At 55.9% G+C, this 17221-nt stretch overlaps 1 protein-coding gene across 2 annotated transcripts in view; it reads right to left on the reverse strand.

Moving 5' to 3' along the window:
* LOC148814411 (protein phosphatase Slingshot homolog 2-like) overlaps positions 1-17221 on the reverse strand; it is a 32983-nt gene that overhangs the window by 15589 nt on the left and 173 nt on the right. The window contains exon 2 of one of the 2 annotated variants that reach the window (XM_088906676.1): positions 10269-10312. In XM_088906676.1, coding sequence (XP_088762802.1) covers positions 10269-10312 — 44 coding nt within the window. Of the gene's footprint in view, positions 1-1753; positions 2346-10268; positions 10313-17221 lie in introns of those variants that run through there. The other variant, XM_088906675.1, reaches the window with a different exon arrangement.

The raw sequence follows: 17221 nt of genomic DNA on the forward strand, positions 1-17221 counted from the left end.
CGCTGACGCACACAGCGCCACCATCTCCACGGCGACACCCACCGATTTGCATATCAACACAAACAAACTCCAGCCAGGCATGCCTGCAGAGATCAGCACCCGGCTGCTGACCGCACCTGGAAGCGCCGACTGTCCCACCCAGTTCGGAACGCCCACCTTGTTACCTCCTCCGGGGGGGGGGGAGCTGGGGTACCCCCGACAACCTGACACCCCCTCTCCCTGAGCCCCACTCTGCCCCCGCGCCCTGGCGGCCCCCTCCCCACTGGAGGTACCCCGGCTAGCTAGTCCGATCGCTGGCGTTCGCTCTGAACGCATCCACATCCCACCCGCAGCAACCAAAGCACAAGGAGGTGGAAGGAGACCGATTCATGAAAGACCCTCTGAGAAGCAGAGCAGGCCGCCTGCGCAGCTCGCAGTCCAGGGAGCCACGGGCCGCTCGCTCTGCTGGCGAGTACCGGCCGTTTTTTTCCAGAGAATCAGCTCCTGACTGAGATTACAGCCCTGTGGCCCCGGGTCAGCGGCGCTCAGAAACCCACTGCAGATCAGTCAGCTCACGGCGCAAGAACGACACCTCTCCCGCGAGCGCAACCCCCTCTCGAGAAACCCGCAGTGGGTGGTTTTGGACCGGGCACGTTCGTGAGCGGGACTGCGGGGCTTCCCGGACCCTCGCTGGGCGCACGTTCACTTCCGGCCGCATCTCCCGTGACCACTCGCCGCTCCTCGCGCAGCGCGGACACGGCCGTGGAAGTGTGCCCTCGCAGGCGGGCGCGTGGCTGTGTTTACGCGAACACGTCACGCGCCCGCCAGGCCGGTTCCGGGAAAACGGCCCGCGTGAGCGAGTTCCGAGGAAGTGCCCCCGGAGGGCGGCCACGACCCGGGCGCGCAGCGGGCTTGTTCCGGCCACAACGCGATCCGCGCATCGGGATTCAGCCCGGCGAAGCCTCCTGGTTCGGAAAAGGCTGTTGGCGAATCTGTATCGCCTTTGCAACAGCGGTGTCGACAGTAAACACTCTTGCAAGAACAGGACTCAAGGTTTGGCAACACAGAAAAAACAATTACTCATCAGCTGTTCCGGAGTTCCGGAGCGGAAGCCTCAGTAGAAGCGTGTTCCCGCAAAGACCGGTCTTGCGTAAGACCCGGCCCGCTCCCTGCCGGCTCCCCGGCCCGCTCCCTGCCCGCTCCCTGCCGGCTCCCCGGCCGGCTCCGTGCCCGCTCCCCGGCCGGCTCCCCGGCCCGCTCCCCGCCCGCTCCCCGGCCGGCTCCCCGCCCGCTCCCCGGCCGGCTCCCCGGCCGGCTCCGTGCCCGCTCCCCGGCCCGCTCCCCAGCCGGCTCCCCAGCCGGCTCCCCGGCCGGCTCCGTGCCCGCTCCCCGCCGGCTCCCTGCCGGCTCCGTGCCCGCTCCCCGCCCGCTCCCTGCCGGCTCCCCGGCCGGCTCCGTGTCCGCTCCCCGGCCGGCTCTCGCTCTGGAGAGCGAGGGGAACTCCGGCTGAGCCTGAGAGGCGCCGCCGGTATCGTTTCCACACCAACTGGCCCCAACTTTCCCAAAACACAACAAAGTTAACCAGCCTACACCGGACAGGAAGCTTCCCGAGTCTTACACCCAGGTCTCAGCGGACCGCCGGGAATATTTATCTCCCATTTCAACTCGCTCTCCCTGGCGACCTCAACACTCCTGCCTGGGCTCGTCTCCAACCAGACCCGCTACAGCGAAGCGCCCCACACGCACCCTCACTGGACCCACTCCAGGTACTCACAGCTGGTTGATCTTGTTTTGAGAAATCACGGCGTTTTCAGAGAAGTAGGGCATCATCTTCGCCCCGCAACAGGCGCACACGGAGCCGGCCGCTGAGCTCCCCCCTGCGGGCAGGGCGCCGAGGGTCATCGGGGCGACTCCCGGGGCGCCGGGGAGTCGCGCAACAACCGCCGCCGGGCCCTCAGATCGCGCCCCTCATGGTGTCCCCCCGCACACTGGGCGGCAGCAGCAGCTCAGAGCTGCGCCGGGGCAAGAACCGGGATCAGTCCGCTCCTCGCCTGCTCGGCGCACGGTCCGGGAGCCCCGGGAGAGCCGCCGGGTCCGACCAGACAAAAGAGAGACTCTTCCTCCTGCGGTGCCAGACCTCCTCCGCTTCCTGCTGACGAAAGATTTCCCAGGGACAATCCAGGAAGCCGTAAGGACCTGGAGCGGAACACGACCTTCCGGGGGTCCCGCAAAGACTTCACAATCCACTCGCGAAGCAGTGGCCGAGCCCGTGGGCTGGGTGTCTGCGAGACGCGCTGTCCCGTCCCGCGACTGACCGGACTCTGCCGGGGCTCCTGGCGAGCTCGCGAGCTCCTCTCTCCGCCTGCGGCACCGCGGGGGCGGGGCCTGCGCCTACACGTGCTCCGGCCGGGGCCCCGCCGGGGGGGGGGGCGCGACGCCCAACAGCGAAAGCCTGTGTTGTGCAGCCATGCACGCTGGCTCTTCGTGAAGTGAGACAAATGAATGAACGGCACTGAACACGACCAAAACGTGCTTCTAACGTTTAAGTGTTTTCCAAGCGGGGGGGAGTGATCCCACTGATTCCTCTCTTCCTGGGTCGTCCTGTTCATTGAGGGTTCTGCTGCAGGGCCTTGACGCACGATTCCAGATCCTTGTTTAGGGATGAAGCTGGTCTTTGAGCTCAATCCCAAAGACCCGCATCCCAGCGTCTCCTCCCTCGCCCCACACTGACCGCCGGTATCCGGGTCTCCTCTCCGGATCTCCCGCGGCACCATCGCAGCCTGGCCCTGCGACGCACTGCAGCCCCACACCCGCAACATCGCCACACAACACGGCAACACCACATCAAAGCACAGCTTCGCAAGTCAGAAACGAGTACGCAACATCTCAACACATCACCGCTGTGGAGCTGTGGAGCTGCACACCCTGCACTCCTGGACAGCACACCAGGGCTGCTGAGCGTCTCCAGCCCAGACACAGAGGCTCGGACAGAGGGACTGAGGACAGTCCAGACACAGGGGCCCAGGACAGTCCAGACAGAGGAGCCCTGGACAGTCCAGGCAGAGGGACTGAGGACAGTCCAGACAGAGGAGCCCTGGACAGTCCAGACAGAGGGACTGAAGACAGTCCAGACAGAGGAGTCCTGGACAGTCCAGACAGAGGGACTGAAGACAGTCCAGACAGAGGAGTCCTGGACAGTCCAGACAGAGGGACTGAAGACAGTCCAGACAGAGGAGTCCTGGACAGTCCAGGCAGAGGGACTGAGGACAGTCCAGACAGAGAGGCCTGGGACAGTCCAGACAGAGGGACTGAGGACAGTCCAGACAGAGGAGCCCTGGACAGTCCAGACAGATGGACTGAGGACAGTCCAGACAGAGGAGCCCTGGACAGTCCAGGCAGAGGCACTGAGGACAGTCCAGACAGAGAGGCCCGGGACAGTCCAGACAGAGGGACTGAAGACAGTCCAGACAGAGGAGCCCTGGACAGTCCAGACAGAGGGACTGAAGACAGTCCAGACAGAGGTGTCCTGGACAGTCCAGGCAGAGGGACTGAGGACAGTCCAGACAGAGGGACTGAGGACAGTCCAGACACAGGTCTGAGCACAGCGCGCTTGTAGAAATCATCAGCGTCTGCCCCCGGGACAGCAGCGTTCTCCTGCCCCCCAGAGAGACAGCCTGTCACTCGTCTAGGACAGAAAGCCACTTTCAAGTGACGAAGAGGCCAGAATCTAATTAAAAGGACAGTTAATCAATTCCAAGGAGGTGCTGAGAGACTTCATCAGCAGTAGACGCAATCAGTAAGCAGCTGTTAATCCCATCAGTGTGTCAAGCAGGAGAGGCACTGTGTCCCCTCCAGGCATCAACCCCCCTAGGGGGGAGACCGAGCCCCCTCCCCCAGGACCAGCGGAGCAGCTCCTCCTGCCCCCCCAGGAGGGCGCTGGCTCGCCTGTGCATCTGCCCAGCTCTCCTGACCCGCTGGCGGCGGCGCCCCCTGCTGCCCAGGTCCAGTCTGCGCCCCAGCACACACTTCTGCTTTCGCAAACAGGAACAGCTGTGCCCCACACTTCCCTGTTCACAAGCTTAGCAGGTTGAGAAAGGTTTTATCTTGTTTTTCTCGGATGTTGTGTTAGTAATTATTTTTAGTTCCTGTTTTGCAATGGTTTCCTTCTTGCAACACCCTTTGAAGTGCACAGGGGCTGTTGAGCCTCCCAGCACCCCCTGTTTCCCCCCTCTACCCAAGCCCAGGGCCCAGCTGTTGCTGTACTGCAATGTACCACAACAAGACGGGCAGGTCCGAATGTGACCGAGCGCAGGAGACAATCTTGTGACAAACTCAATGACACAGACCCGGGCGCTGGGCACGCACATGCACACTGCTCTTCAACAGGAGGCAATACATGTTTTCATTCACTCAGAGACCACAGACCACGGCTCAGAGAAACTTTCACTACGCCCTTCCAAACCTGGAAGACAGCAGAGAGAGGCAGTGTGGGCTAGTGGTTAGAGCTGAGGCACTGTTGGGCTAGTGGTTAGAGCTGAGGCACTGGGAGAGAGGCAGTGTGGGCTAGTGGTTAGAGCTGAGGCACTGGGAGAGAGGCAGTGTATGTTAATGGTTAGAGCTGAGGCACTGGGAGAGAGGCAGTGTGGGCGAGTGGTTAGAGCTGAGGCACTGGGAGAGAGGCAGTGTGGGCGAGTGGTTAGAGCTGAGGCACTGGGAGAGAGGCAGTGTGGGCTAGTGGTTAGAGCTGAGGCACTGGGAGAGAGGCAGTGTGGGCTAGTGGTTAGAGCTGAGGCACTGGGAGAGAGGCAGTGTGGGCTAGTGGTTAGAGCTGAGGCACTGGGAGAGAGGCAGTGTGGGCTAGTGGTTAGAGCCGAGGCACCGGGAGAGAGGCAGTGTGGGCCAGTGGTTAGAGCTGAGGCACCGGGAGAGAGGCACTGTTGGGCTAGTGGTTAGAGTTGAGGCACTGGGAGAGGGGCAGTGTGGGCTAGTGGTTAGAGCCGAGGCACCGGGAGAGAGGCAGTGTTGGGCTAGTGGTTAGAGTTGAGGCACTGGGAGAGAGGCAGTGTATGTTAATGGTTAGAGCTGAAGCACTGGGAGAGAGGCAGTGTGGGCCAGTGGTTAGAGCTGAGGCACTGGGAGAGAGGCAGTGTGGGCTAGTGGTTAGAGCTGAGGCACTGAGAGGGTGGGAGGCTGTCGGAGTAAATGGAAAGACTGACACAGAGGCTCGGCACTTAATAAGCAGCAATCTTTGCCTGCGCCAGGGGCCAGGTGAGACGCTGGTATTTCCGATCAATCTCTCACCTGCACGAGCAGCACGGCGCTGAGTGATACTTCTGCCTCATCTGATGACTGTAATGACAGGCCTGCGGTTCCCAGTGCACAGCCTGGCATTAGTGGGGCCAGGCCCAGGGTATGACTATGTCACTCCCTCCTAGACTAGTTCTTCCAGTCAGCACAGCAACGCACTACAGAGTCAGGTGTGTCTCCGTCTCTTGAAATCTGGGTCACAAAGGGAATTACAGTCTTCTGTCAACGCAAAGAACCGCCTTTCCTGCCCAGAAACGGGCGCCTTGACACAGCTGCCGCACAGATGGGCCAACAGCCAGCGGGGCTGCAGGGGCTGCTGGGACTGCAGGCCTGCGATCACCAGGCACAGACGCTGAGGAGCCACAGACAGAAGGAGAGGTGAAAAACAAAGAGCAGGGCAGGCCGGCGAGAGGAGGGGGAATGAGGGCGAGGGGCACGCTGGAACGGGTCTGTGCAGGACGTCCAGGGATCAGGGGGGAGTCACATCACCACCCTTGAGCTTCCTGATGGAACCTGCATGCGTTTCAGCTCAGTCCTGTACTGTACTGCTATACCATGATATACTGATATACATGATATGCCAGCAGCATATCACCCTGCAACTCACAACTGGCAGCCCACTGGAGCTCAGCAGGTGTGAGTCTGGCCAGTACCTGGATGGGAGACTCCTGGGAAAAACTAAGGCTGCTGCTGGAAGAGGTGTTAGTGGGGCCAGCAGGGGGCGCTCACCCTGCGGTCTGTGTGGGTCCTAATGCCCCAGTATAGTGATGGGGACACTATACTGTAAACAGGCACCGTCCTTTGGATGAGAGGTAAAACCGAGGTCCTGACTCTCTGTGGTCATTAAAAATCCCAGGGTGTTTCTTGAAAAGAGTAGGGGTGTAACCCCGGTATCCTGGCCAAATTTCCCCCTGGTCTTTACCAATCATGGCCTCCTAATAATCCCCATCTCTGAACTGGCTTCATCACTCTGCTCTCCTCCCCACTGAGAGCTGGTGTGTGGGGAGAGTACTGGTGCATCATCCAGGTGGGGCTGCACACTGGTGGTGGTGGAGGGGATCCCCATTACCTGTAAAGTGCTTTGAGTGGAGTGTCCAGAAAAGCGCTGTATAAGTGTAAGCAATTATTATTATTATAAACACCACACTACACTTTCATATAATCTGTGCCGTCCGCCCTGTCTTTCTCACAGCCGAAACGCCTCTTTCAGCCTGGAGTAAACCTATCACTTGTTCCCCTACGGCGGACACATGTTGTTATTGCACACAGGCAGAGAAAATTCCCATGGCTACAAACAAAAAAAAAAATGAATGAGGGCTCCTTTTCTTTTTTTAAGCCCGAACGCTGCTGTGCCGGGGCGTGAGTCATCTTCGCACAGCAGGTGTGTGACCTGCGTTTCCACCTGAAACAAGCTCCCAGAGATCCCGAAGGGGGAGGGATATTTGCTCTCTGGCAAGAGCTGAGTCAGGAGGACGCAACTGTGGCAGGAGCTCTCTTAATTGTCAGCGTTGCGTGGGTTAGGAAAGGAGCTATTATCCCTGAACTATTATCTCAACAAAGCAACTCAGGCCCGTCCTCGTCCACACCTTTCCACAGGATTCCCACCGCAAGCAGGCGTGGGTCGTCCGCAGACCATGGAGTCTGGAGCCCAGGGGTGCAGCGCACTGGACCTTCCTGACTGCCGAACTGAGAGAAAGCTCGTTTCAGGACTGAGACCCTTGTTCTGTAATTCTCCACAGCCTCCTCGCGCCTGCAGATGAGCAGACAGCAAACCCTGCTGGTCTTGTGAGCTGGAAGACCTTTCTTCCTTAATCTGCCACACTTAATAATAATAAGTATTATTAAGCACTATAATAATACTATAATAATAAGCACACCTGAAGAAGGCTCCACGGCCGAAACGTTGTGTTCTCTTTCTTCTTTTTTTCAGCATGGAATAAACCTATTACTTGTTCCTTAATAATAATAATAATAATAATAATAGCTTACACTTATACTGTATAGCTCTTTTCTGGACACTCCACTCAAAGCACTTTACAGGTAATGGGAATCCCCTCCACCACCACCAGTGTGCAGCCCCACCTGGGTGATGCACCAGTACTCTCCCCACACACCAGCTCTCAGTGGGGAGAAGAGCAGAGTGATGAAGCCAGTTCAGAGATGGGGATTATTAGGAGGCCATGATTGGTAAGGGCCAATGAAATTTGGCCAGGACACCGGGGTTACACCCCTACTCTTTTCGAGAAACGCCCTGGGATTTTTAATGACCACAGAGAGTCAGGACCTCGGTTTTACGTCTCATCAGAAGGACGGCGCCTGTTTACAGCATAGTGTCCCCGTCACTATACTGGGGCATTAGGACCCACACAGACAGCAGGGTGAGCGCTCCCTGCTGGCCCCACTAACACCTCTTCCAGCAGCAGCCTTAGTTTTTCCCAGGAGGTCTCCCATCCAGGTGCTGGCCAGGCTCACACCCGCTGAGCTTCAGTGGGCTGCCAGCTAGGAGTTGCAGAGTGATATGGCTGCTGGCATCACACTTCCACAGAGACCAAGTGAGCCGCGCTGCTCCTACAGCCAGGGACTTTCCTGCTGGCTGGGTGGACGCAGGTGGGGGCGGAGCAGGGCCCCGGCTGACCAGGAAGTCTCCCAGCCCTCCACACAGTGGGTCAGAGACCGAGGAGACGCAGATGGCGCACAATACAGCTTGAGCAGAAACGTCCAACAGCTCCATGAACGTGCTCAGCCTGATGGGGAGTTTCTGAAAACGTTGGTTTTCTAAAAAGCATGTGTCACTGTTCATGAGCCATTATTTGCTGAAAAGATTTTGCGACTTTATCTTGCTAGATTCATCTGTAAAGATAAACAGATATTCTCACCGGTGAGATTAGCAGGTCAAAACTGTGTCCACATCTCCCCTTGGTGGTTCAGGGAGGTACTGCAGTCTGTGAACAGGGTCCAATCCAAGTCACCAAGTTCCCAGAGATTGCTGTTTACAGGCATTTCTCACTGGTGCCTCACTGCTCATGTTGTATCTGCCCTCAAGTGAAGTCCACATGGTCTTTACTGAATTCCTCCTTGCCCAGGGCGCAGGTCACAGCTCTGATCACCCCCCTCCTGCACCCCGAGCTCTTCAGTTCTGGGGTTCGGCACTCAAGCGCACAGCTCAGTGTGCACAGGAAGCGAAACCCTGCCCATACAGGCTGGGGGAAGTGAGAAAAATCACAGACAAGTCCTGCTCACTTGTAGAGCTGCAGACAGAGCACAGGGCCAGTTCCAGACATCCTCTCTCACACTGCGAGACGCCACCGCAGACTACCCCGGGGCATTCTGGGAATTCTAGCAGACGTCAGAGCAGCTCCACTGCGTTTAACAAGAGCAGAGGTTGGTCGCACGAGGCACCCACAGTCGTGAATATGTCCACTGTGCCCTCACCAGGGCAGTCCCGTCAACTGCAGTGGAGGATCACACCAGGGGAAAAATACAGGGAAAATCCACAGTGCCTTTCCGTGGAACTGCTCAACCCCACTCGGCTGATCACAAGCATTCCTCCACGGCCACAGTGGGCGAAATCACGAGCACCCAGGGCAGGCCACACACCTGCAGCGTGCAAAGACAAAGCTTCAGGACAAGGAGGGGGGTGTGTACAGGCTCACTAGCGCCCTCCTGCAGGCCACTCAGGGCACAGAGATGAAAAGACCAACAAGGTGCTGGGGAATCAGTGATCAACACAGAACTGAAATCGTCTTACCCTAAGGAGGCCTCCTTTAGGCAGCAGCCATATCATGCTACAACTCACAACTGGCAGCCCCTTGATGCTCAGCAGGTGTGAGCCTGGTCAGCACCTGGATGGGAGACCTCCTGGGAAAAACTAAGGTTGCTGCTGGAAGAGGTGTTAGTGGAGCCAGCAGGGGGCGCTCACCCTGCGGTCTGTGTGGGTCCTAATGCCCCAGTATAGTGACGGGGACACTATACTGTATTAATAACCGCATTTATTATTATTGTTGTTATTAATATTAATAGATGTTATTAATAATAGCATGGTTATTATAATAATTATTATAATTATTCAAAGCCACAGAGCTGGCCAAGTAGGAGTCTGAAGGACAGACCAGCTGCAGGATCTGCCACTCTTTAGTCTCTGTGGCAATGCACTGGCGTCCTGTCCAGGGTGAAGACACGTCAGCCCTTACAGGACAGCCAGCTCACTGGAGATGGAGGGGTCACTTTCACCTGCCGGCTCGACAGCCAGCACAAAATCAACTGGACAACCGCCCCCCCCCTCCCCACTGCCGCCAATCGGTCAAGCAGCATAGCTCCGAGTCAACCCAATCAGAATAACCAAATCTGGTCAACAACAGCGCCCTCTGTGGGGGACTAGCTGGATCTGGGGTGCAGTTTTAGTTAACTGACACATCCTGTGTCCTGAGAATTACAACAAGGGGCCACAGCCCTGTACTGAGTTTGAAAGAGATGTTTTAGTAACACAAAGAGCATCTCTGATTCCCTGCACAGCTGGTGCAAAACCTTCGAACCTTGCAGAGTTACTAATCTCTTTACGTTATTAGAGATTATTATACCAAACAGCGTTTAATAAAGACCTTGATCTTTCCTCAGCCTGAGGCGAGTCATCAGTTTCCTCTTGACAGTGGTCACAGAGTGGCGCAGACCGGGTTCGAGCACCCCTGGGCTCGTGTTCCCTCCCTCTTAGGGGTAGTGTAAGACCAAGAAGCCCTCAAACCCAGTCAGTGCTGTCTGATGCATCCCCACCAAGCAGTCACCAACGAGCCTTGAACTTGTCGCATTCAGAGCACTTCCCAGAGTGATCTCGCTTTTCAGTCTCAACCAAACGATGCAGCAGATGGAGCAAGAACAGGCTGCGCAGTCAGCTGCGCAGACAGAGCAGGCAGCGCAGTCGGCTGCACAGCGAGAGCAGGCAGCGCAGTCGGCAACACATGCAATGTGACAAGAGGTTCTGAACTGACCTCCTGGGCTGGGAGCGCCGCTCCTCTTCACCGCTGTCAGCCTCCTGGGGAGAAACAGAGTCAGCCGTCAGGCAGATTCCCAATCACAGTGCTTGTAGTAACAACACAGTGCTCTTCACACAGAGCCCAGACCAACTGCACACCGGCTTTTCTGGGTGACCTCAGAGCCTGTTTCGGTGGCCACACTGCCAATACCTCCCAAGCTACAGAGATGATGTAATGGAGATGAGTAACTGCAGATAAAGTTCATACAGAGTACTGATCCTGGGATTCTGTAGCCTGGAGTCAGGAAGCTCTGAGAACCCGATGACAGAAAGTGCAGCTGAAGCATGAAGCCTGCTGATCCAGTGCAGGGCAGACGTGACTCTGAATACTGTGGCCGATATAAGCATGCATTCCCATAAAACCCACATACCGTTTCAACAATCCAGCAGGTATGTTCAGCACAGAAACTGCACAGATTTATCGCAGTAATCTGAAACAAATGTTATTGGTGATGGCGCCTTCCGACAAGTGGAGATGTTTGAATGTTTGCTTGACTGACGGTATTTCACCCTGAGGCAGCATGCAAGTCCATTTCCCCGGCAAATGATGAAATCTTTCAACACTGGTGTTATGTCCCAGTGTGTGTTCTGTGTGTGTTCTTTCTGTTATGTCCACACTGCTGACCCTTGATTGTTCTCCCTTCCCCATTTGCCCACCATTACACCACACTTTCAGTATGACGTCATCATCAATTAGCTCTCAGCCAATCAGAACACATTTTATTCACTATATAACATGGAGGTTTTCAGGAAGAAAAGGTCTTTCGTTTGACTTAGGTCTCGCTTGGTTTTGGTTATCGCTTCGCTTCTGGTTATTGCTTCGGCTTCGTTTGTTTGTTTGTTTGTTTGTTTGTTTTGCTTTGTGTGTGTGTATTTTCATATGGCTTTGGCTTTGTTGTTTTGTTGGTTTTTTTGTTAGTTTCTTTGTACTTTCATTGGTTTGTGTGTTCATCCTTGTTTTGCCATTACCTTGCCCCAGTGTTACATGTTCAACTTTTGTGTTCTTTTGTACCCTGCTCCTGTTGATTACTCTGGTTTTCCCTTATTTGTCTTCCTGGTTCACTTGTGTTTTTGTGTGAACTTTTGTATATAAGGTTAGTTTAGGTTGTTGGGTACACTTACACACTTAGTTGATTTTGTATTAGTACACTAGACTAGTACGGGTGAGTGCCGTTTGTCTTGTATGGTTTTGGGTAGTCAGTGCAGGTTAGCTAGGGTGTTGAAGATGCCGAAGACCGTGTGTTTCGGGTTTTCTTTTGTAGTCAGATTAGCTTTCCCTCGCTGTCCTAGCCAGCTCCATTTTGTTTGTTATTTTCTTTCCTTTGGCACCACTCTAGTTCCTTACCCTTGTTATCATACTTCCTAGTCCTTCACCAAAACCCACCTGCTTCCAAAAGAATTATCCTAAATGTTACACCCCTTTACCCCTAGACACTTGGGGTCGTAACAACTGGTATCAAGTATAATTTCTTCTTCCTAGTAGCCCTGGTCACTGGCAGCCCCTCTGCGCCAGTACCAGCGGATCAGGAGACTGGTCTCACCCCTGACCAGCGCCAGTACCAGCGGATCAGGAGACTGGTCTCGCCCCTGACCAGCGCCAGTACCAGCAGATCAGGAGACTGGTCTCGCCTCTGACCAGCGCCAGTACCAGCGGATCAGGAGACTGGTCTCGCCCCTGACATGGCCAGTGGGTCAGGAGACTGGTCTCACCTATGACAAGCGCCAGTACCAGCAGGTCAGCAGACTGGTCTCACCTATGACAAGCACCAGTACCAGCAGGTCAGCAGACTGGTCTGACCTCTGACCAGCGCCAGTGGGTCAGCAGACTGGTCTCACCTCTGACCAGCGCCAGGGACAGTGCCAGTGGATCAGGAGACTGGTCTCACCTCTGACCAGCGCCAGTGGGTCAGCAGACTGGTCTCACCTCTGACCAGTGCCAGTACCAGTGGGTCAGGAGACTGGTCTCACCTCTGACCAGCGCCAGTGGGTCAGCACCAGTGGGTCGTATGGCCCATCTCAGTGCACGTTACCATGAAGTTAAAGAGCTGACACAAAAACTAAAAACTCTGATGGCTGTATCAGAATTTGTAATCAGAATTCCACTTCCTTTTAAAAAGTGGATGTGTAGTAAAGTGTACTGTTCAGGTCACAAAAGGGGAATTTCCACTTCACTAGTTTCAAATAAAAACTGTCTCTGTGCACATGTTGGTCATGGTGGTGGGAGGGTGCTGGAGGCAACTGGGGTCACAAAATATTTCACTGGTGGCCTGATTTTGAGACTGTCCCTAACAAAAAGGACTTTCCAGTACAGCACAGAGCCACAAGGGGGCAGTATGAGCCCACGTTCTCCAAGGCAGCTGCAGATGGTGTATGAATATTAATGAACAGATCTCTGACCTGTGCCACCTCACCCAGAGCGGAGCAGGGCAGGAATTACACAGCCCACCCAGACAGGAGGATTATCTGTGTCTGCGCAGACACACACACTTGGGCTTGTGTACAGACACATCTCCATGCGCATCAGACCCTCTCAGTCTCCCTCCTTGCGTCTCCTTGTAGTTGTGTATTCCTCTCTGTCTGTCTTTCTCCCGTCTCTCTGCAGGATCCCCAGCTGCAGCTCAGTGTTGTGCTGAATGTGCCCTCCTTTCTCTGGAAGCCTGTTTACACCACAGCACTGCCCAGCACATCCATCATCAACAGGCACACACTCACACTCATTCACTCGTTGCAATCACACTCACACTCTCGCAGTCACTCTCACTCACATACTCACTTGCACACACACACTTGCACTCACACTCTCACACACATTCACACTCTCACACTCTCACTCGCACACATTCACACACACACACTCTTACTCACACACACTCTCACTCACATACTCACTTGCACACACACACTCACACACACTCACTCTAATCTCCTCAGCAGTGCACAGACAATCCTGCTCAGCACACGTTCTCCACAGTGATGAAGGTCCCACCCCCAGCTGTAATCTGGACACTAGGACACCCTGAGACACTGACTCACCAACACAGAGCCACTGAACACAATAAGACTGATCAACACACACAGAGACTGGACTGACACCGAACTGAACAGTCAAGCCTCCTGAGATCGCTATCGACGATCTCTAACGAGTGTGATGAGGAAGGGACTGGCAGGACCCGCTCTGACTTGCCGCCACTAACGCATCTTCTCTGTACAAGCCAGTTTCCATGGTTACTGCAGCACGGGTGTGATGGGGGGGGGGGGTCTCAGCCAATCGCTGGCAACCCTGAGACTGCTGCTAGGCAGAGCCTGCGTGACGGCCTGCAGAGGGCCGAGCACACCTCTCCCCGGTGTGTCTGTGGTGACTGACCAGCACCATCTCGCTGAGCTACAACGCACAGTATGGCCTTGCCCCCTGTGCACTGTGGCTCTCGTTCGCCCCCGGAATCGGCTCCACACTTTGAAAACACGTTTCTTGAATCTCAGAAGGGGGCTATAAAGTGCCAGTGAGCCCCCGAGGACAGGGCTCGACCTGAGCGATGTCCTCCCTTGCGCCCCATACTGCGGGGATTGTGAGATTGACTCCCGAGGACAGGGCTCGACCTGAGCGATGTCCTCCCTCGTGCCCCATACTGCGGAGATTGTGGGATTGACTCCCGAGGACAGGGCTCGACCTGAGCGATGTCCTCCCTCGTGCCCCATACTGCGGGATTGTGGGATTGACTCCCGAGGACAGGGCTCGACCTGAGCGATGTCCTCCCCCGTGCCCCATACTGCGGGGATTGTGGAATTGACTCCTGAGGACAGGGCGTGACCTGAGCGATTGTGGGGATTGTGGGATTGTGCCAGTGACTGAATAACAGCTGGTGGCCTATTCAGACACTTCAGTATCCTTCCTACCCCACAGAACCAAATGTAATTGAATTAGAATTTCGAAAGAAGGAACTACGAGCGGGGTGATGCGGGTCTGGGAGGTCGTGCTTGTGTGTGGCGCAGGAGCTGACTGGTCTCAGCCCTGCAGGGCCAGCGGAGGTGCAGCTGCAGCAGCTCAGTGCCAGCAGAGGAGCGCTCAGACCTGGGAGAGCGAGAGCAGACGTGTGGGTTGTGTCTCCCGGGGAAGCTGACACAGATCTGGATCTGCGCAGCTCAGTGCTGCAGGCACCTCACAAGACGCCTCATGTGGGCTCCACGCTGGGGTCACATGGTGGGCAGCTGCTCCTCGCCCCCAGTAAAAGCTCAGCTACAACAGCACCAGCTCCCAGCCGGGCTGGACCCCCCGTCATCGGCAACCGTCCTCGTCACGAACTCATCCGGGCCGACAGCTGCAGCGGGACGCTCCTCCAGCACCAGTGTCCCGCGGCTGCAGGTCACTCTCCTCCAGGCAGAATCCCTGGGACTCGGATGCTCTGGCCCCACTCTCACACTCACAATCTGGCACTCACTCGCACACACACTCACACTCGCACACATTCACACACACTCTCACACTCACTCGCACAAACTCACACACTCACTCGCACACATTCACACACACTCTCACACTCACTCGCACACATTCACACACTCACTCGCACACATTCACACACTCTCACACTCACAATCTCACACTCACTCGCACACATTCACACACTCTCACACTCACAATCTCACACTCACTCGCACACATTCACACACTCTCACACTCACTCGCACAAACTCACACACTCACTCACACACATTCACACACTCTCACACTCACAATCTCGCACTCACTCGCACACATTCACACACACTCTCACACTCACTCGCACACATTCACACACTCTCGCACACATTCACACACTCTCGCACTCACTATTTTATACAGCGCCTTTCCAAAGCCAAGGACGTATAAATCCCCTCATTTCACACTCGCACACTCCTGTTGGGGCTGAGTGCTGGCTCTGTGGCTCAGGATCTGCGCCTGTGGCTGGGAGGTTGCCGGTTCAAATCCCGCAACCGGCAGAGGAATCCTACTCTGTTGGGCCCCTGAGCAAGGCCCTTCACCTCAACTGCTCCAGGGGCGCCGTATAAATATCTGACCCTGCGCTCTGAACCCAGGCTTCACCTGAAGAAGGCTCCAAGGCCGAAACGTTGTGTTTTTTCTCTCTTCTTTTTTTCAGCCTGGAATACACCTATTACTTGTTCCTTTGCAGCCTACACATGCTGACGCAGCTCCCCACCTGAACTTCTCTCCCTGTCTGCGTGTCTCACAAATTCCTAATGCAAGAAAGTGTATATGGCCAAAAAACAATCCAGACATTTTACTAAATTAATTAAAAATAAAACAAACAGAACATAATGGAACGGGTGGCGGCGAACGGGTCCCGGACAGAGCCCGGCGCGGCGCGGCGCAGACGAGCTCAGCTACCGCGGGGGGCTACAGGGCTACAGGGCGCCCTGGCCGCCAGTGACACTGCGGAAACGAGGGATTTTCTTGAGAAATAGCAATTAAAAAAAAAAACCTGAGCACAGAAAGGCGTAAGCGCAGGAAACCCAGGCAGAAATGAGAGCTTGATGGCTTCCTGAGGGGAAGCCGGCGTCCTGTCACGGAGTCGCGCCGCGTCGCCCGGGTCGCTGAAGAACAAAGGCGGAAACCTCCCCCGGAGCGGGGCAGCGGGGCGGCCCTTTGTCTGCGCGCTCGGCGGAAGATCCCCTGTTGCACCGGCAAGCGGAGCCGGAGACAGCGGAGAGAGAGGGAGAGCCGTGCGCAGGGCCCGAGGGCAGCGCGACCGCCGTCCGTCCGCACGGCTCGGGCGAGCCACATACCGTGCTCCTGGAAAAGGACCCCCCTTTTCAGCCAAACCCCACCCAGCACAGACACCCCGCACCCCGAACACAAATCCGAGAGCACGAGCATCCCTGCCCAGATGTTGAGCGCTGGTCAGTTCACGGTCACCAGCCCCACACCCCCCACTTCTTCCTGGGACCCCAGGGGTCGCCGGACTGTCCGAGAACTGGACATAGGAGCAGCTGTACTGTCGCTGTCGCACGCACTCTCAGTCCAGTTCCAGAGCTAACTCACTCGTTAGCGTGCCACGCTTTTCATTTTTAAACAAACATTTGAAATATTGTAAGTACTGGTACTGAGAAAACATGGGTTTTCTAACTTCACGGAAAATGCTCGGTGTATTTACTACGAGCAATATTAGATCTAGAATCCAGTTTATATAGTATTCAGATAGGATATTGTTAACAATAATTAAAAATGGCTTTGCTATTACAACTCAGAAGAACAGAAAAGTAAAATATGAACTCGAGGAACATGCTTTTTGAGGGCCACAGTTTTGTAGCTATTTAACATGATCCGCGTGTCGGACACTTGGGGGGGTTTCTGGCGGCTGGAGAGGACGGGTTGCGGGGGGTCTCTCCTCTGAACCCCTGTCACAGTGACCCCTGCGACCCACGTCTCACCTGGTTCTACCCCAGAGGCGACGTCATCCTGCCGCGTGACGTCACGCTCACACAGCTTCCTCCCCTGCCTCGCGCGGCGGCGGCGGCGGCGGCTCTAATCACCGGTCTGCCTGATCGATAATCGATCCTCGCTGGGGCTGATCGATCGGGAGAGCGGGCCGGTTTGTTTACCGCGGGCTGCCGGGAGCGTGTGGCTCTCTCGACTTGCAGCCGCCCGGCTTTCGGAACAGCTAGACTGTGCAAACCCGGTCCAGCCCGGAACCGTCCGAGCACCGAGCAGCGCCCACGCCAGAACCCGGTCTGCCGGGTCACACCATGAGACCCGAACAGTGATCAGCAATCAATAGAACAATCCCAAGGCTTTCGAAGCGACTTCCGAGTCCAGCCTCACACGCATGCGCGGCACGACGGAGTCGGGGCACAATTTGCCGATCCCCGAGACACAAAACCAGCCAAAACCCACCCGGGACACGGCGAACGGAG

Source organism: Atractosteus spatula, chromosome 27 (genome assembly GCF_055471065.1).
Source record: "Atractosteus spatula isolate fAtrSpa1 chromosome 27, fAtrSpa1.hap1, whole genome shotgun sequence".
Lineage (NCBI taxonomy): Eukaryota > Metazoa > Chordata > Actinopteri > Semionotiformes > Lepisosteidae > Atractosteus > Atractosteus spatula.